At 52.2% G+C, this 19,288-nt stretch overlaps 7 protein-coding genes across 7 annotated transcripts; 3 read left to right on the top strand and 4 right to left on the bottom strand.

The window, feature by feature from the left end:
- Window positions 1-1,147: 1,147 nt before the first annotated feature.
- On the bottom strand, window positions 1,148-2,755 carry AYL99_09525 (hypothetical protein; the record flags this gene model as incomplete). The annotated part of the gene is made up of 2 exons (XM_018841032.1): window positions 1,148-2,550; window positions 2,596-2,755. 2 exons carry the CDS (start codon window positions 2,753-2,755, stop codon window positions 1,148-1,150), a joined length of 1,563 nt encoding a protein of 520 aa, XP_018689713.1.
- A 1,914-nt stretch (window positions 2,756-4,669) lies between these two features.
- Window positions 4,670-5,519, top strand: AYL99_09524 (hypothetical protein; the record flags this gene model as incomplete). The annotated part of the gene is made up of 3 exons (XM_018841031.1): window positions 4,670-4,696; window positions 4,744-4,851; window positions 4,905-5,519. 3 exons carry the CDS (start codon window positions 4,670-4,672, stop codon window positions 5,517-5,519), a joined length of 750 nt encoding a protein of 249 aa, XP_018689712.1.
- A 1,235-nt stretch (window positions 5,520-6,754) lies between these two features.
- Window positions 6,755-7,315, bottom strand: AYL99_09523 (hypothetical protein; the record flags this gene model as incomplete). The annotated part of the gene is made up of 1 exon (XM_018841030.1): window positions 6,755-7,315. One exon carries the CDS (start codon window positions 7,313-7,315, stop codon window positions 6,755-6,757), a length of 561 nt encoding a protein of 186 aa, XP_018689711.1.
- Window positions 7,316-7,554: 239 nt separating this feature from the next.
- Window positions 7,555-9,621, top strand: AYL99_09522 (hypothetical protein; the record flags this gene model as incomplete). The annotated part of the gene is made up of 1 exon (XM_018841029.1): window positions 7,555-9,621. The coding sequence occupies one exon, from the start codon at window positions 7,555-7,557 to the stop codon at window positions 9,619-9,621; it is 2,067 nt and encodes a 688-aa protein (XP_018689710.1).
- A 1,788-nt stretch (window positions 9,622-11,409) lies between these two features.
- AYL99_09521 (hypothetical protein) lies at window positions 11,410-12,232 on the top strand (the record flags this gene model as incomplete). Its single annotated transcript, XM_018841028.1, has 2 exons — window positions 11,410-11,605; window positions 11,691-12,232. The coding sequence occupies 2 exons, from the start codon at window positions 11,410-11,412 to the stop codon at window positions 12,230-12,232; spliced, it is 738 nt and encodes a 245-aa protein (XP_018689709.1).
- A 615-nt stretch (window positions 12,233-12,847) lies between these two features.
- On the bottom strand, window positions 12,848-13,414 carry AYL99_09520 (hypothetical protein; the record flags this gene model as incomplete). The annotated part of the gene is made up of 1 exon (XM_018841027.1): window positions 12,848-13,414. The coding sequence occupies one exon, from the start codon at window positions 13,412-13,414 to the stop codon at window positions 12,848-12,850; it is 567 nt and encodes a 188-aa protein (XP_018689708.1).
- Window positions 13,415-14,721: 1,307 nt separating this feature from the next.
- On the bottom strand, window positions 14,722-16,463 carry AYL99_09519 (hypothetical protein; the record flags this gene model as incomplete). The annotated part of the gene is made up of 2 exons (XM_018841026.1): window positions 14,722-16,223; window positions 16,274-16,463. 2 exons carry the CDS (start codon window positions 16,461-16,463, stop codon window positions 14,722-14,724), a joined length of 1,692 nt encoding a protein of 563 aa, XP_018689707.1.
- Window positions 16,464-19,288: the final 2,825 nt, after the last annotated feature.

Here is a 19,288-nt window from a genome sequence, read left to right as displayed (position 1 = left end):
AGCTCCTAAACAAGAATATCTCGGGCCACGGACGATGTTGTGTTCAGGGGATTAGTGTGTGGTCTCAGTGCAGTACATCTAGAAGTCGATGTTCTCGACTTCAAGGTAATTGGACAAGGTATCATACAACCTGGGGTGCCTCCAGATTCGCCATCCATGGCAGGATGGCGTGCTCGATCCCATCAGAATGTGGGTTGTTCGAGATCTAAAGTTGACCTCTAAGAATTGATTGATTGATGCTCTCGCCAGAAACACGGCCTATGTGGGATATTTAGAAGGATTATCATATCAGATATTCGACGTGGCCCATAGATGGTCGATTGGGCCATTGCCTAGTAGAGCGTTTCCAAATAGATCTATTTTCACATAGCCTGTCACCAAGCATGCAGCATGCTGCCACCAGATTTAGCAGACCCACCAGCCGGGGAAACAAGTTGGATAGTTTCGCAGGAGGGAACCTGCCGTGTAGACTCGGGTCCTGGTCAAGACTGGATGGACGTAGTGCAAAGGCTTTGTGAATGCCAACATAAGGGGTAAGCAGCCCAGTCAGATGCTAGCAAGGAATTCGATTGTGAAAGCTGCCAGGAGACTAGATCCTCACCTAGATGAAGAGTATCTTTTATCTCCATCTATGGAGCTGGAGGTAAAGAAAGTAAACTCGTTACCTATTATGCTGTGGGAGATGTGTATCTTGCTGGAATGGATGAGCCCAAACATTGGTAGCCAGGTAGACAATGGCCTTGGCAGAAGACGACGTCAATACGGAACAGTCGTAGTATTTTGTTTGCCTAGGATCCAGCGGTGAAGCCATACGTACCCTTGTTCCTGCGCAGGAGGAGGTGATGATTGAGCAGGACTCACCATTGGAAGTCTGCGGAGTGCGCGCCCGGCATGTCGCCGCACGTGCATGAATCAGAGAAGGCCGTGGCATTCTGCCTGAATTTCCTTTCCTATGCACCCTAACTCTTGCATGAATTTTCCCGTCCTCGAATGGGCTCGAAAGGAAGGAGCGTACTAGTACTATAATATATAGGGATAGAATGGGGATATGGGGTGCTGGTGGGCTGCAGCCGGGGGTGGACCTGGAGGGTGGAAAGTGGTTGTCTCGATATCTATACTCCGTACTTCCGTACTTGGTAGAGTATTTCTAGTCGACCTGAAGCCCACTGAACTGGACCTGGAAGTCCTGTCCCGCACCCACCGCAAAGATGCCCATGATTGGTCCGACAAAATCTGGTCCGGTCAGGTCCAGTGTATCCAGGGACTCAAGGACTGAGAAGTCCGTGGAAAGCTGCTCGTCTCTAAATGAAAAGCGATACGTCGTCTCCGTGTATTCAATGCGTAGTGAAACAGATTCTCCCAGCTGGAAGCTTCGCTTTGATGTTCGTGCGAGGGATTTGGCGTTATTGACTATCTCGAACACCAGCAAAGATTCTGCAAAGTCGTAGAAGATCCGGGCGTAGCGATGCTCGTCCTGGTAGCACACCAATCCAGCTTTGGCATCTAGTTTGCCCTGAGCTCCAGGCTTGTGCATCGTGACCAGCGACGTGCCGCTCAGTAAGCGTTGCCGCTTTCCCACAAATGTGACCGGCTTCGGATACTGCGAAATGTCATCTGGACTGGATGTGAGAGTGATGTTGTTGCCATCGGCCGAGAATTGGTGTTTCTGGAGATCCGCATCTCGAATATAAACGTAGTCAACCATTGGCGCGGCAGTGACTGCACGACTGCCTTCAGGTCGAACCATCTCTTCCCCGTTCGGCAATTTGGGATCCAATTTGACCTGACTCAGGCTCGGCCACTCGCCCTCAGGCCACGCAGCAGAGGTAAGAAAAGTTTCACGGCCCATGATGAACCTCCCGTCAGCTTTTCTAACTCCTAGACAGACTCCCCACCATTGGCCTTGTTGGTCCTGAAATACATCACAATGGCCAGTATATCGTATATACTCGTTCGTCCCTCGAGCAGTCAGGATCGGGTTTCCGCTGAATGACTCGTATGGGCCCCAAATATGTTTGGACCGCGCCACAGTGATCATATGATTCTCATGCGTACCTCCTTCAGAGATCATAAGATAGTACCAGCCATCTTTTTTGTAGAGATGAGGACCCTCGGGATAGATATCGCCATTTCCATCCCAGATTTTCCTCTCCTCTGACAATTTCTTACCGGTCTGGAGATCAACCTCGAATTGATTGATCTTCGTCATTGGTCCAGGTGAAGCTGAGCCTTGAATGTATGAGCGTCCATCATCGTCGAAGAAGAGGCTCGGGTCGATTCCATCGAATTCGAAGTAGATGGGGTCGCTCCATTTGTTAGACCAGATGTCGTCGGTAGTGACAATGAAGTTCTGCTTCAAGTTGTCCATAGAAGGGTCGTCGTCATGAATCACGTTGGTGCATAGAATATAGACTATCCCTCCATAGCGACGGATTGTCGGAGCGTACAATCCACCAGTTGCAAGCATCACTTCACCAAGATCTTTCAAGTCAACCAAATTTGTCCGGGACCTTGTAAGGCTCAGCTGGCTTTGTCTATTAATAGCATTTCCTAACTGTTGTCAGAGCCAGGTCTGAGGGTAGATCTGTATCTTACCAATTTGTTTCCACGAGATGAGGTCTTTCGAGGCATAAATAGGGAGTCCGGGGAAAACATGAAACGAAGAATTCACGAGGAAGAATGTACCGTCAATCAACACGACAGAAGGATCGGGAGCAAACCCAGGAATTATTGGATTGACATGTGGTTCCGACATGGTGCCGGTACAGAACCGCAAGCAAAGAATGAATTTGTCTGTGTTTGTGGTGTAGACAGTTCCTTGTAGTTTACTGAATTATAAAATCCAGATAGGCCAAAGGTCTGGACGCAGTATTTCGAAAGGTGCGAGTCGAGTACTGGCAAAAAGGTCAACATGGTTAATTAGGAATGTGTAATTTTGTCAATCAGGATATAAAGAAACACGACGACCGGCTAAATTCCAGTTCACTAATTTCAACTCTTGTTAGCGGGTACTTCGAGGCGCGCTCAGTACACGGGATATGGCACTTCCCAGAATGCGACTGGCCGTAAGCATTCAACATCGCAGCTCTAGTCACGCGCTATTCGCCATGGGACGGATAATGATTGTGACTCGGATTTCTGATAGTGTTGGCGAAAGTCAAAAATACGCCGAATGATCGATCGCGATATCTTCTACTCAGATGCGCTCAATGGGACAATGGTGCTCATCATATATGATTTTCCGAGAAGACTGAAAGGAGTGTAGAGCATATTTGGACAGGTTCTGCCTGCTTGTTGAGGGTCAACACTGATTCTCCCTCTCCAGACTGCACAACGAGAGCACGGCTGTGGTCGGTCAGGTTCTCGGAGCTGGGAACCTGTTAAAACTTCAGTAAAATGTCCAGGACAAGTAGGCTAACGGTCCCATTGACATATGCTTCGCCATGAGAAAGCACAGAACCAAGCTTTGATGTTTTGTGGATTCGGGCTCATATTGCCCCGAGCCATGCAGCCCTTGTGGCTCATAGTATGAGGAAGATGGACACAATCTCGAACCGAAATCCACTCCCCATAATGCCGATGCTTGAAATACGACAAACGCGACTTGCTCAGGAACACACACTGACCGGAATATGGCTCGATATTCCACAGGAGGCCCTTCCGGGTGCTGCAAGCTAGTGATGGTTGCAAGCCGCGAGAGCAAGTTGGTTAGTAAGAAACCAAACGAGGGATAATTTCTGCGGTTCGATTAACTACCCTCAAGCAAGACATCAAGCCGGCGTCTGGCGTGTGCAACCGCTATGTTTGGATTGTTAGCTCGGAAGACGCCTTTGTGGCCCTTCGCTCTTGTCTGGCCACCGTTCCTTAAGCTTTGGACGATCCCAGGGTCCGCTCTGTACTCCAAGCACCCCGTGGTAAGCAAGAATCATGTGCTGGGTGAATGTATAGACCCGAACAAAAGCCTTTGGGTGATAGCAAGATTGTGGACAGTCAAACTCTGTGCTGGGTATCGAAGGCAGCCCTCCATCGATCGGGAAGACGTAGGCTTCACGGTGCATATTCTTTTCTCGTAGCATCAAGATTTGATCTAGTTATAGAGTCGGAACTGAGCTGTGAACGCCATACAAGGGACGATATGATAGATGCGACTGCGACCATCAAAGGCTAATCTCGAACGGTAGCATTGATAGAAATAAGTCAAGGTAGTGGCGTGAGAGGAAGTGAGAGGAAGAACAGGCGTTAGCAAGTCGCACATTGAGCTCCGACCAGTTTTCGCGCGTCCTTTGGCCGCTCACCCCGTTTCGGGCACGAGGTCGATGCCGCCCTATACATAGCTCCCGTCGTCCCCTTTCCCCGTTGACTTTCTTGCCTTTTAGTATCCCCCTCCATCTGTTTCTTTTCACTATGCCTTGGCTCATAGCTAGCAGCTTAAGGTGCAGCGTTTGGGTGAGTGTCGGGTGCATTGAAGGTGTAAGGTGAGGTGAGTTGGAGGAAGGGGGGGGGGAAGGGCCTGGCGTTTTAAAAGCGGAGCAGGGCGGGTGAGCATCAGGTGCTCGTCTTTTGCCGCCAAGACCGTATGCTCTCCCAAGCTCCGATTGAAGTTCAAAGTTGGCTCTCGAATGTCTCTAGAGCCTGCGCCAGCAGCAACACTTGCTCAACCACCCTTAACATGGCGCGACCAAGGCTCCTGCGAGCTGTGAGTGACCTATGCTGACTTCCTCAACGACACTAACCCTTGTACAGTCGAGACAGGCCGCAGTTTTCGCCCTGGGAGCGACCGCCGCGACCCAGGTCCATTCCTTTCCCTCACCATTCCGAACAGTTTATGCAGAAGCTCCCTCAAAGGACCAGGTATGGAAAAGTCGTTGCTACTACATGGATACCTCCTGATCATGCTTCTGTAGCTTCCTGACAAGAAACCCATATACTCCGACTTCCCAATCGCACCAACAACTCCGGAGCCTTCTCCTACTTCCCCGGTCTCCAAACCAAATCCGCACTCACCCACACCTACCGATCGACTCGCAGAGCAAGTGAAGAAGGGCCGTTTGTTTCTGTACCATCAGTCTCTCGCTGCCGAAACATCTTTCAACAAATTTCTATCCTGGGCATTCCGAAAGGAAACCGACTTCAGCAACACCATTGCTTCCTTAGCCCCGGCTCCCGAGACCGGAGAACAGCTCCTTCCTGGCGCTATCTATGTGTTGGTAGCGACACTCACCGGCTCCATAGTGACCCGGAATCGAGGGATCTTCCTGCGGACGACTTTCCCTCTCGCTGTGGGTATCGCGGCGGGCTGGTACCTTATTCCGGTGACGATGCGGAACACCTCGGACTTGATCTGGGAGTACGAGAAAAAGGTGCCCGTGATCAGTGAAACCCATGCTCAGATCAGTGGCTTCGCAAAGGAAGCGTGGAAGCAGACGAGGGCGCACACAAAATTTGCGACCGACTGGGCTGACGAGAAGGCGACTGAGGCAAGGAAAACGGTCGAAGAGTTGGTTTCGAAAGGAAAATAAACAATTATCTTTTTTTGCGAGAGGGGGAAAAACTTTGAAAGAAAAAAACAAGAAGACTCAGATAAGGAGTATAGCTCCCACAGGCAGGCGAGACCGTTTATGAGATTTGGTGGTTGGCCAGCTTGCCCAATGTACAGAACAACAGTGGCGTTTGTCCCTTTCATGTTCCAAGCCGTCGACTGCTCGCGTGCCCGTTCAAGGTAGTGCCTCTCCAGCGCCCGGCGAGTCCTCGGCGTCAGAACTCGGTAGATGTTATGGCACTCTTGAATCACAGTAGTGACTCGCACTGTATATTTGTTCTTCGAGCACCTTGAGCAAGCCAAAGGGATGAAGGTCCGCTGCTCGTCTATTTTCCCCATGTCAGGCTTTTATCCCTTTCGACAGTTTTCCACCAATCACCGCCCCTGGTTCTGTCAAGTAAGCATTGAATTGTTCGCGAAGCTGGCGGTAGGGTCATGTATAAAACACAGGCCAAGTATTTGTGAGACGACGGCAGGATGTTAGATCAATACATTCGCAGCAAATGCTCTATGGAGCCAATCGATGACGATATTGGAATTTCCCGACTTCAGGCTGGATTGCTTTGTAATTATCAAATCCATATCTGATGGCGTGGATATCCCTCTATATATTCCTGTCTTCTCCAGCATGTGGATGAAGACTGCTCAGCAACACCTTGCCGATTAGATGGAGAGAGAGAGAGAGGACTCCATGCACGTCCTAGAGCCCACCGCTCTCATGCGAGGGCTCAGTCTGGAGAAGACTGACGAGCGGTTCCAGATCTCGAGCTTCTTACTCCCTCTACGTTCTCGACGTTGGTCCATGTCATTTCTCCAGGTGCAGGTGGTACTAGTCGACCAGTCCATGGTCAGCAGCCCACGCAGTTTTCGCAATAAGACTTCTTCTCCCGCCCAATTGTCAAATCTATCGCTCACCATGCATCATAGCCGTGTCACTGGCTGGCGGAAGTGAGTTTTCCTCTTGGAAATCGGCTGGCAAAGGTTTTAGGCCTGTGGAGATCGTATGGCGCTCAAAGTTGCCTGCTTTTTGCTGATTCATGCTTTCGGTCCTGGCTGAGGTTCCCTGATGCCAGAAGACGAAGTGATGGGCGACAAGCTCGGCATGTCTTTTTGAGGATCTGATTCGATAATATTCCCTTAGTCTGCTGACGATCGGTTGGAGATCCTCCAATGCCGGAACTTCTGCAATAACGACATCGTCTCGCAGCTCATCGTTCAAGTCGTGAACAAAGTATCCTCTTCTCTCAGATACTCGCCAACATCACCCTGCCGGAACGCCACGATACTGGTGGGTTCCAGCTTCCTCGCCTCGGCCGTGCTCCTTGCAGTCACGCCAAAGCCCAAAGGAGTATCATCCATTGCCAGTATAACCACTCCCGAATGTTCCGGGCAGTCTTCACTCCACCGCCCAACATGGGCTTTTACCACGTTCCCGCCATAGAGAAATGGCATTTCTCCATTCGGCTTGACCCAAAGCTTGTACCGAGCGTGCGGAGCAATCACATCCAGGGCGGTGATGTGTAGACGGAATTTTCCTGTCTTGGTGAACTTTCCAATGCAGGTACCGAGAGAGAGGAGGTTGTCACGAGCAATGGAGGTCGCTAGATTGGCGATGGAGAGACGGACGTAGTAGACGCGCGATTCGTGCAGGCGGAAGACGTAGCGGTCGTCTTTGTCGGTGTCGCTCGGTGCGATGAGCTGGGTCAAGGAGCGTCCGGTGTAGTTTGCCAGTTTTGTGAAGAGAGTCTGCGTCTCGACGTCCGTGAGGGGCCTCATATTGCCTCCTGTGTTCTTGAAAGAAGCTGAGAAGCTGTAGAGAATACGCTCCAAGGGGCTGGAGAGTACTCGGTACGTGGTGCATGAAGAGTGCGGGATGTAAAATCGAGCCCGAAATAATTTTTGCGGAGCGGTAGATCCTCGGGCGAACTTTTTTCTCTCGATGCTTGACCGAAATTTTGATCCTCCGCTACTTTCGAACGGTGCGCAAGTGCAAAGGCCGCTCGTAAAGTGTAGCCATGCCTCACGGCCGTCCAGCGAAGCGGAGACGCCTCTCTCCACCCGTCGATGACAGCAAACCCTCAGAGACCATCAAGGCCTCTGACCTCTTCGTCCGCGCCGCAGATTGGGATCTCGAGCAAGAATACGAAAAGAGGTCGAGGCAGAAAAAGACCAAAGAGTCGACAAGACTCCCTATCAAAACCGCAGAGGGCAGGGTCCAGAGAGTAGAAGAGAAGGTACCGGTCGAACAGGAGGATGACTCCGATAGTTTCCTGGGATCTGGAACCGACGACGAAGGAGATGAGGATGAGACGCCTCCTACCGAGACAGAGCCCTACGTTCCGCAAGTGCCTCTCAAGCAACAGATTGTCGCGGCGAAAGAAGAAATTGCTCGCATCGCCGGCCTGCTGAATGAGGACCCCGAAGAACACGCCGGCTCTTTCAAGAAGCTGGCACAAGTCGCCGGTCTCACCTCTCCCGTGGCTGTTCAAAAACTTGTCCTCGCTGCACAAGCCGCTGTGTTCAAGGATGTGATACCGGGCTACCGGATACGATCTTATAAAGATGAGGAGCTAGGAAACAAGATCTCCAAGGACGTGCGACGAACGAGACAATACGAGCACGCTCTCGTTACTGGATACCAAGCATATGTGAAACAACTGGGCAGTCTTGCGAAGATCCGAAAGGGTGACGCGGATATGCTGTCTTTACGCACTGTTGCGATCAATTGTGCATGTACACTTCTTCTCTCCGTGCCACATTTCAATTTCCGGACTGAACTGTTGAATATCCTCGTCCACGAAGTCGCCAGCCGCGACCCCTCGCCGGACTATCTGAAATGCATCGAGACACTTGAAGAGTTCTTCTCCCACGATGAAGATGGAGCCCCGTCCCTCGAAGCCGTCAGCCTGCTCACGAAGATGATGAAAGCCAAAGACTACAGAGTCAGGGAGGAAGTGGTGAATACGTTCTTTCACCTGCGTCTGTTGTCTGAACTGCCACCGCCGGGTTCAAGTGGCAATACAGAACGGTCTGAACAGCCAACGAAGCTGCACGGACGCAAGGTGAAGCAACAGACCTCGCAGCACATATCGAAGCGCGAACGAAAACTGCTCAAGCAGCGCCGCGAAGTCGAGAAAGACATGGCCGAAGCCTCAGCGCTGGTCGACCACGAAGAGCGCGAGAAAATCCAGTCTGAAACGTTAAAGATGGTGTTTGTCACGTATTTCCGCATCTTAAAGGCCCGCGTACCCGAGCTCATGGGCGCTGTGCTGGAGGGACTGGCAAAGTACGCCCACCTGATCAATCAGGATTTCTTTGGTGACCTCCTGGAGGCGCTGAAGGAGATCGTAAGCGCAGCCGATGATGCCGTCAGAGGGGAGTTGGACATGGAGGAGGCTGCTGAAGCAGAGAAGACACTGGCAAACGTGGATGGGGAGACGATCCGCAACAGGAAACGTGAAGGCCTCCTGGCGACGCAGACTGCATTCACACTGCTCTCGGGGCAGGAGGTCTCTAGAGCTGCTTCGAGCTTACATCTCGACCTCAGTTTCTTCACAGCGCATACCTACCGCTCACTATATCCTCTCTCGCTGGACGCAGACGTCGAACTGGGGCCGAGATCGCTGCGTCTTCCCGATCCCCACTCGTCGAAATCTGCGCCGTCGTCAAGCTCTGTGAATAACAGGATCAATATCTCCACGCCGATTCTCTTGCTCACGCGTGTCTTGACATCTATCCTGTTAACACCCTCATCTCCACCGCCCACGCAGACGGTGTTGTCGTTCTTCAAACGTCTCCTGACCGTCTCCCTTCAGTTGCCTGAGAAATCCACGCTGGCCGTGCTGAACCTGATGGCCAAGATTGCGGACAAACATGGTCGCAAGATTGAGGCCTTATGGTACAGCGACGAAAGGAAAGGAGACGGGGTATATAGGGGGAACAGCGAGAGTGTAGAAGGCACAAATGTGCTAGGGACTGGTAGCGGCGTTTGGGAGGCAGAGTTGCTGAGGAGGCATTACTGTCCCAAGATCAGAGAATCGACCCAGAGGCTCGAGGGGATCATTAGAGATATGCACAGGTAGAGTGAGCAACCACCTGTTGCTGATAAACGTATCTTCTCCCTATCTGGGTGCATGTAACCGTGGAATTCTCACATGTCTGTGCAAACCAAGCAATGCTTGGTGGAATACATCTACTGGGGCCTATATAGATATCGCCTACATCTGTGTGGTCTCTGCTTCTTGTGAGAAGAGACAGAGACGCCCACCTCTGCCCTCATGGTGCCGTTCCACAAGCCCCTCCATGTCAGGAAGCCCAAGCAAATGCTCCTAATGCTAGCCAATGCGAATAGAAGGCAGTTGACGTTGTTATGCGAAAATACCACCCGACACTTGATCTTCACTTGGAAAGGATCAACGAGTTGTACCTTCAGACCACCTCCACCACCGCCACTGTGGCTGTCGATGACCGCCGGGAGTGGACAAGGAGCGGCTGATAGGCTGATGGGGCGTCGGCTGGGCTGGCATGGCGCAAACCGACGACGAAAAGCCTCCATAAGCTGCACGTCCCAACAAAAATGTTGGAAACATGGGCAACGCACATGCCATGCTTTCCACATGTGCAGCGTCTTCGCTTCCGCGCCAATCGACAACATGTCAGCCACCCTTGCAAGATGCAGATTGACATGCATTCCCGGCACAGAACCTTGCGGGCACCAAGCATTTGTCTCCGGTCCTCAAAGCTAATGCTGCTGCTGTTGTTGCTCCTGCGTGCCAGTGACGGCTCTGTTCGTCCCACTCGGCATGGGACGAGCTTGCGACTTCCGCCAGCTTGCCAGGCCTCGTGGGATGTTGGCAGCTCACACCCACTCCCCTAGAAAACTGGGGTCCGGTGGTATGACAGGTGGGATTATATGACGCTTGCTTTTGTGTTCTGGAGTCTTGACGTGTTGGTTGCTTTGAGAACTTCCGAGCACTTGTTCTCTCTCCGAGGGAGGCGTTCATCTGTGACAGGAATTCCCCGAGTTATCCCTTGATAAAATTTCCATCCCTTTCATTTCCTCCGATCTGCCTGTCTTCGCACACAATCTCGGTCCGAGAAAGCATCGGCGAATTTGTGCTGAGGATCAACCGGGTATTGCCGCTCAGATACAGCTGAGGGCTGACATCTCCTGACTGTAGATTCTCGGATTCAGGGTCCTGCTCCTCTGTGATAGCCCTGCAGCTTTGGATTTACTGCTGGTGGTCGACGACGCTTGTTGTGACAGCTCTCTAGCCTCCAAAAGATTGTCACTCCATTATCCACAAGGTACGTAGCGAATGCTAGCTCCCCATTCTCGTTATCTCTGGCTATCTGTTGTGGTTTCCTTTACAACAATGGGAGTGGAAGACAGACAGGACTGGTGCCGCTGCGTTCTCATCACTCGGACAATGACTCTGATGGTGCACATTGTCATGGTGGCTGGCCAATAAATCTGTGACTGCAACGTTCCAACACGAAGCAGAGCTTCATCCGGGCCGTGGACGGATGATTGAAGGCAATCGGTATAGCCAGGAAGGAATCACCACGAGCCTCGAGCCAGTTGCGGCTGTCTCGAGGTAAGTGACATGAATGCACTTCAGGCGCGACCTGATTGAAACCACCGATTGTCATTTTGAAAGCCATGGCAACCCAGCTATTCATGATACACAACTCCATTCTTACCATCACGAGGTCTTCGCTGATTATGATTTCTCCTCGCCTCATGATATCCAGGCACGTTCCTATGCGCAGACTCCATCCTACGCCTCATTACCGTCTATCCACGTGGTGTTGACTGTACTTTCTCTGAAGGGCTCCTCGGACTACCCGTCACGCCTCCAACCTACAAGATGGTGTCAACCACCATTACCTTCGAAAAGGACAACGTCCAGCCGCCAGTTTATATTGCTGGATCGTTCACGGGTTGGTCGCCGATAGAGATGAGCTTCGAAACGAGCGAATCAGACGGCTCTACCCATAACGTCTTCTCTTACAAGGCTGACCTCGAGCCTGGTGACTACCAATACAAATTCAGGCTAGGCCCTGGTGATTGGTGGGTTCTAGATGAATCAAGCCCAACAGGTCTCGCCTAACCCTCTTCCATCAAAGGCTCGATGCTGACTGATTCCAGTAAACGACGAACAAGGCAATGTCAACAATATTACTTCCGTCAAACCTCAGGTGTCCAGGTCCCCGCCTGGAGAACTAATTGAAACGATCTCTAAGCCGGTGGCTCTAATCCTCAACACAAAGGATGCTCACATCATAGAAGATGAGCCTGAGCATCCAAGTGAGGATGGCCTTCCACCCCAGCACGAGGACGTTGAGCCGTACCCTCCTGCTGCAGAGGTTATGTCGAATATCCTCGACTCTCACGGTCCGAAAGAGGACCAAAAGCCAGAAAATCTCAAGGGCCCTGACGTCGTGCGGCGAGTTCACTTTGACGGAGGTGTAGGTAAACTAGCAGAAGGTGATATCACCACCAGAAAGGATTCAATCCCAGACTTTGCTCCACCGCCATACTCGATCGCGACGAACGGGACGGTTCTGCCGCCTGCAGCTTCGCCAACTGATGCGACCCCCTCCGAGAAACGGTCAGCAGCATCGGCCGCCAACAGCCATCCGGACACCAGAGCTACATCCCTTATTTCACGAATGTGCAAGCCAAGGTGAACCTCTGTCTTCCACAACAACCAATCTGCCGTATCTGACAAATTCTCCAGAAACCTAGTCTTGATCGCAGCAATAGTCGCTGTGCCTGCTGCTGTGTCGTATTATCTGCGGCGATAGTGTTCTCGTGGTGTTGGCATGCAGACCTAGCCTCTATCGAGTGCTCGGACTTCTAATTTTTGTTCCTTTCATCGGGATAGGGTTGGTCGAATACAAGCAGGGGGCAGGATTGACCATGGCGGCCTTTGAGTGCGTGTCCGCTCCTGGCGGAAATTTGCGGGATATAAAAGGGGCGATCTTTCAACTCGTGCACTTTCGTTTTCGCGCCTCGTTAGATTGTTCTTCGACTCTGCAAAAGCATACAAATCTTGGACAATTAGCTGTTTTCCCTCTCGACTTCCGCTCTTGATGGCCCGACATTTCACAGATGATATTGCTTTTGCGGTCATAGCAATTCACAGCCCTCGAATTGTCTTCTTTTATTGCTCCATAGCCCGGATTTTCCAATTCCTCGTCCTGACTTTGACCTCGAATTCCCCAGCATACTTACAATACCCTCCCACCTCCCCCCCGTCCCTAGGGACCCGCATACACACACCCTTCAACCACCTCCCTTACCTACAAACGACAAAATGTCTCGACCGCCTGCTTGGTCTCCTCCTTGGTCTCCTTGACCAGGCCGCTGACGGCGCGGAACTTGTCGTCCTTGGCGTCGCCGACAAGCTCGAAGAGGATGCTCTCGCTGGTGGTCACGACAGCGCCCTCGCGCGCCAGGCGGTGCAGGGCGACGGGCCGCTCGCCGGCATTGCACGACGACACGCCGTCGGCGATGACGTAGACGCGGTGGCCGGCCGCGAGCAGGTCGAGCGTCGTCTGCGTGACGCAGATGTGCGTCTCAATCCCGACCAGCAGCACCGACAGCTTCTCGTTCGCCGAGCTGGTTAGGCTCTGCAGCTGCGACTGCAGCTCCGGCACCAGCATCGAGAACGCCGTCTTGTCGATCGCCTCGGGCGTGCCCTCGGGGACGAGCGCGGTGAGTTCCGACACGGTGTCGCCGAGGCGCGAGGCGTTCTGCGTCGTGATGAAGATCGGGATGTTGAGAATTTTCGCTGCAAAGGGCAGAGGCGACGGGTGGTCAGCGTGGCTTGCCCGGGAGATCAGAGGGGAAGGGATGAATAGAAGCATGTATGTTCTCCTCTCTCTCCCGAGGGAGAAGGAGGGCAGCTAACAGCGGTGGAGGTATGAGACGGCATGAAATGGGAGAGATGAGAGGGCGAATCCCCTTCTTCTGGTGCAACTGTACCTACCTGCTTTAACCAGCTTCTGACTCGTGGCGATCCTGTCCATTGCACACACACGCGCATGAGTATATATACGTCAACCCGATCACATCCACATTTCAATCCGCCCCCAAAGGGGGTATTGAGAGAGGAGACAAGGGGGTTCTCGAAAACCACTTACACCTTGGGAAACTCCCAGATCGCATTGCGGAATTTCTCCTGGATGTCGCAGATACTGCCGGCCACCAGACACACGAGTTAGTGAGCAAGCTTGGTAAGAGAAAGAAAGCTGTGCGAGGTTCTCCAGACTGCAATGCTCTGTCTGCCACTTGGCGTCTCAAAGGTGATGATGCTCCCCAAGACGTCTGAACCAAGCCAAGCTGGGTGTTCGTCGGGTATGTGGTGGGCAGGGCCATATATATGTATGTCTTTGAGACCGGGGAGAAAACGTACAACAAGACTGGGTTCGCTGTGACCGGTGGTGAAGCGTCAGCAAGTCGAGTCAAAGGCGGTTAGTTAGCTATTCAATCGCCACGCCAGTCCATCTTTTGTCAACCATTTTCTGCACATTATTGACAAATCGCCATAGAGATTCCCAACCGAAGAGGCGGACCTGATGGCGAACTATCGACAGGATCAAGGGCGAGAGAAAAGAACCAGAAAAGAACTGCACCCCGGGGCACACTGACCGATTCTTCGACTGTTCACCGACATGTTTCTTTGCAGCCTGCGCACACAGAACTATACTCTCTCAACCGACAAGACTAGTGGTGTTTGGTTCACAAAGAAAGAATGGTAAGGACAACAAATTCAGATGGACGACGGACGATGGAATGATCTCACTTCTGTCCCCGTCGGCGAGAATCGGGCGAACGGGATTTTCGCGGTAAATCGAATTCCCACTGCGGCGTGTGGGGGAAGCAGCCTCATGCCTCGTTCATTTTGCGAATATTTCGATATTACTTTTGCAAGCTTTGCCTCGTATGAGGCTCTTCTGAATTCTATCTGGCCGGCTTGTCCCACGGCACGACTCGACCCAACAAGGCCAGACAACAGCTTGGAATACACGTCAATTCAACTGGAAGCCTGCCATTCCAATCCTCTCCTCCGTTACCTTCATCATCATGGCGTCAAACAGGCTTCATCAAGTTCTCAGTTGAGGATCAACCATCCCGGGTCAACCTAAGAGCCCTCTCCAAAAAGAAACTCCACTCAACTGTTCGCGGTTGTTCTCCGTTGTGGCCCTGCGTTCAACCAACCAAAGGCAGTGCCTGAACCAATTGGATTACTTCGTGCTGTGGCGGTCGATTGCGCACCTTTCGACTCCCCGCTCGGATCGGATTGAGCTGCAGCCTTCCCAATGTCGTTCGCGTTTCCATGCGTTCCTTCTGTACCGTTGGGCGCTGTGGAGGACGCAGAAGGAGTTCTGGTGGCATTTGCCATTGTCTTTGCTGGCCGCAAAATTTTCATGGTTCTCTGCGTGTGAGGTCGTGCGTAACTAGACAAAGTCTTGGAGCCTGCATCGTTTGGAGTGCCCGAGGATACAGAACGCCAGGAATTAGACCACACCCCCGAACCAGATTTCGAGGTTGGCGCGGTGAATGATTTCTCGCTGCCAGTCGTGGACTTGGAATCGTCGGGAGGCCGTGGTTGAGACATATCCACACTGGATCGTCTTGATCGCTCCGAGGGTTGGTCGGCTCTATGCACATCTCCTGGTTCAGACGGGGCAGCGGAGTGCAAGCCACTGGATTGAGCTGTTGTAGGGGATACAGTCGTATGCGCCGTGTTGAGTCTCTCTGATTGGCCAATGACTCCCACTGGTGAAGCTGGCGGCGGTAGAGCCTCACCTATCGAAGACGCATGGTGGCGCGGAACCGTGCAGAGATCCTTGAAAGAGGCATCGTCTTCAGGTCGGCACAGGGGGATCGAGACCTGATTACGTTCCTCGTCAAAAATCATGACCTTGTCCTGTGAGAACAAAATGTCGGCGTTGTGTGATCTCAGAACATCGCTGCCTAGGATGATCTGAATCGACGAACCGGTCACCGTCTGTTCATCGATCACAAACTTGACCATCAAAGTAGGGATGGGTGGGATCGGGCTGGCTGATCTGACAGCGGCAGGACTGTGGATTTTGGCTTCGGTCAGATACACGGGTAGCCGAATAGAGCGATAGCCTCCGTCGTCGAATATGGTGTCGGTCAGGTTAAGTTTGGACAACAGTGACTGGCTGACAGACGAAACCGCCGAGCCGGTGCACAGGGCAGCGTAGAGTAATGAGGTATTGGAGAAGGATTGAGTCAGCCAGCATCGGATGATGGCCGGACATGGCCCTAAGATGAAGAACCCTGGTGGGGGATTGCCTGAAACTCGAGGCGAGTTGTGAATGGAACCAAGCAGCCGACTCTGTTCGAGACCAAAGCTGTTCGTACGACCAAATCCAGTAGGTGCGGGCCTCCCGTCAGAACGATGAGAAAGAGATCTCTCTGAGAGCGCATGGCCACCTAGTCCACTGCCTGTGCGTGTGGGCAATTCCATAGACTGTCTCGAGGAGCCATAGTGGTTGTTGGCACTCTCGTCAAAGCGTACGGAGTTGGCTCTTGATGCAACAGCTCTCCGCGGGTCGTCGGTGGGGTCAAGGGTCAAAGAACTTATCATAGGATCTGCATCAAAGTTGCGGAAAGCTTCAGCAGCCGGGTTGAGCGTCGACTCTAAGCATGTACATTAGTATGAATGAGTTTCCGAGAATGGATCAGCTTACCGTGATGGGAAGAGCCCAGGGGAAATGGAGAGCTCGCCCCCCACAGACTTCTAGGTCTGCTGCCATCAGGAACCTTCTGCTCCAAGCGCATGATGCGATCTGAGTGAAGAGCCTGCGTTGCCGAGAGGTCGTTCAACGTCTCTTGAATGCGCCACAGTTCGTCTCTCGTGGCAAACTCGCGGGTGTCCATAGCAATCAAGCGCGATCAAGTCCCACGGGCATTGACGTCGGAAGGAAGTGTGATAGTAGGCTGAGGAATAGAGACTGTGCGACGCATAGGCAGACACTTCAACCGACCCTGGGGCGGGGACAGACTCTCGCAGAACAGAAACAAGACAGTAGCCACACCGCCCAGCTACAATGCTCTCCTGGCTTGCGCCAGCCCGGCCAAACTCTTCCACCAACCGTTGTTTATTGGCTCAGTCTCTTTATCGTCTCATCTGTTGTTCGCTTTGGAGATATCCAATACTGCCAAATGTGGCCGAAGCGGAGAAGGGAAGGTCAAAGAATGCGCCGAAGTTTGCACAAGGGTTATCTCAGACTGTCCGATGGATTTTCTTCCGGCAGAGAGGCCAGGATCTGACAACAAGTTCTCCGGACTGAAAAGGGACACGGCAAGGGGTGCAGGTAGCGCAGAAGTGGGCTGAGAAAGAAGTGAAGTTGGACTAGGAGTGTATGTGGAAGGGTGGGATGCGGAAGGAGTTTCCCAGCAGGTTTTGGCGGTGTTGGGGTCCTGTACGCGCAGGATGGTCGCGTGTCTTGAAAAGGGTGGAAGTGAAGGATATATTCTGGTGTGTAAGAGAGTGATAATCAAAAGACAGTGTCTTGGTCTGGGAGAGACAAACAGCGACGTTGTAATTCTGGGGCAACGACGACCGTGCATCATGAATCTGCATCTCGCCAGTCTGATGACGCACCGTATATCGCCAAGTTTCTGCCACTGCAAATCCACCGTAGACGTTGAAGTGGCACGTGGTGGTGGAGTGGGTTTGATGTACTAGGCAACTGAGCCGAGGGTCTGAGACGCTGAGACAGGGAGTGGCGGCGACAAGGTGGGACTATGATACAGACATATATTCACCTGTACTGACTGGATGGCACAAATATAAGAAAATGAGCCTGTAAAAGTCCTAGTCTTAGGCCGTATCAGTAAACGGACAAGTTCGCCTCAGCCCTTGATGCTGCCAGGACGAGAGCTCGAGAAAGAAAAAGCGGATCAAATTGTTCGAGCAGCAAGCTGCTTGAGACTGTAGCAGGATATCTTCAAGCCCCTATTGCAATTCAGGCGAACTGGCGTAGCTGGAAAACACAGAGGGCTCAGATGGCTCGAGGTACCCTTCTGGTGCGTCGACCGATGAGTGGCAGAGGAATGCTAGCCAGGTTCGGAGATAAAGAGCCGTCTGTGAGGGACACTCTTGATGGAACCCGTGGATTGATCATTTTGGAGTTTCTGACGACGTAAGTATGGTGGTGACGCTGATTGGGCTCATCGAGGAGGGACCCAATCTGTTCGCGCCGCGGCCCTTCTTGTGGACAGCCTTTCAGAGTGTTGCAGATGTCATGCAACTGTTGATTCGGGGTGCCGTGCCTCGGCCGTGGGATGGCTTCGAGGGCTGACTTGACAATACTGAATTGGGTGCCTTTGGTTTCATTAACGACGGCAACTCGATAGGGCTATGTTCGCACGGACATTCGGGACGCTAGAGAGTCGGTAGAGCCTTGCAGGTCGGCTCTTTCAATCTCAATTTCTTCACCCGCCAATATGACATCTGCTTCACTACCTTCCTGGTATGAAACCCGGTTGATAACAAATTCACCTCCGGTCTGTACCTATGTATACATCTTAACCTACCCGTGTGACCTTTGGAGGGTGGATTTCCCACAAGCAGCTGGAGGACGTGCCTCGATTGGCCAGGGACAATTCAGCAGTTGCCACAAATAATCGTGTCGTCAACATTGTGAGCATGCCATCTGGGATTCATCACCCTCTGAAGATCTGGATTATATTCGCTGCGCTTTTAAATGCCACTGTCAAGAGCCTGGAGCAATGTTGCTACAAATTCTTCTTCGTGCACTATCTGGACAAGAACTCTTTCCGCAGGTTTCGAAAAATGAGTGTTCTCTGTGCTGAGCCCACCTTGATAGCACCTGGCCTCTCTTCGATATCTGCGTGGTTATCAAGGTCCCAATGGCGTGGACGCCTTCCTCATAGAAACTGAGAAGGCGACTTTCTGCAATACAGCTGAACAAAGGCATGCCGCAAAATGAAATACGTGTGTATTTATATCAGTAGTCTTTGGGCTAGAGGAAACTCCCGCAACCCTCGTGGTGCGTAACCCCCACCTTGCCTGTACCGAGTAGTGTGAGTCTATCAATTTCATGGGTGAGGTGGAGGTTGTTGCCCCGCTTTCGCGTCCCAATGTGCCTACTTTTACCTCTCGTGCCCTCCGAACTCTTTCCTTCCAGCACCAGCTCGAAGCCTTCACTTTCCAAGATAGTCCGGGACACGGTGGACTCAAGCTCTATATACACAAAGCTACTGGGGTGCCTGAAGCTATTCTCCAGTCTTCTGACTAGACAGGAAATTTTCGAACCGGTCTTCCGGCTCACAGAAATATGTTTTTGGAACCAGGAAGCTTGGGAGACATAGGCTATGCCCCGCGAATGTTGGTACCTATCAGAATGATCAATCTTCTCCAGCTGAGCGGTTGAGAAGCGCGGGGCATGTCAAATCGCAGATTGTCAACTTGTCACAGATTCTGAAGCTGACTTGGCGCGATCTCGAAGAGGCCCCATTGCAACCAGTGAAGGCAGCCATCACAACATGATGTCCACCGTCCTTTCTGGAACCCTCGCAACTGATTACGAAGAGGGGCGTTCCGCTGTCAGATTCGAGTTTTGAAACTGTAAGTGAACGATGAAGACGGCTATCTGCCGATACGAAGCGAGCCTCTTAGGGACGGCACAGGGACGATTGACTTTTCGGTGGCATCACCCTGAACCTATCGCAAGACG

Source organism: Fonsecaea erecta (genome assembly GCF_001651985.1).
Source record: "Fonsecaea erecta strain CBS 125763 chromosome Unknown Scaff9, whole genome shotgun sequence".
Lineage (NCBI taxonomy): Eukaryota > Fungi > Ascomycota > Eurotiomycetes > Chaetothyriales > Herpotrichiellaceae > Fonsecaea > Fonsecaea erecta.
Note: the sequence above shows the minus strand (reverse complement) of the source record. Positions and strands in the feature narration are given on the sequence as shown.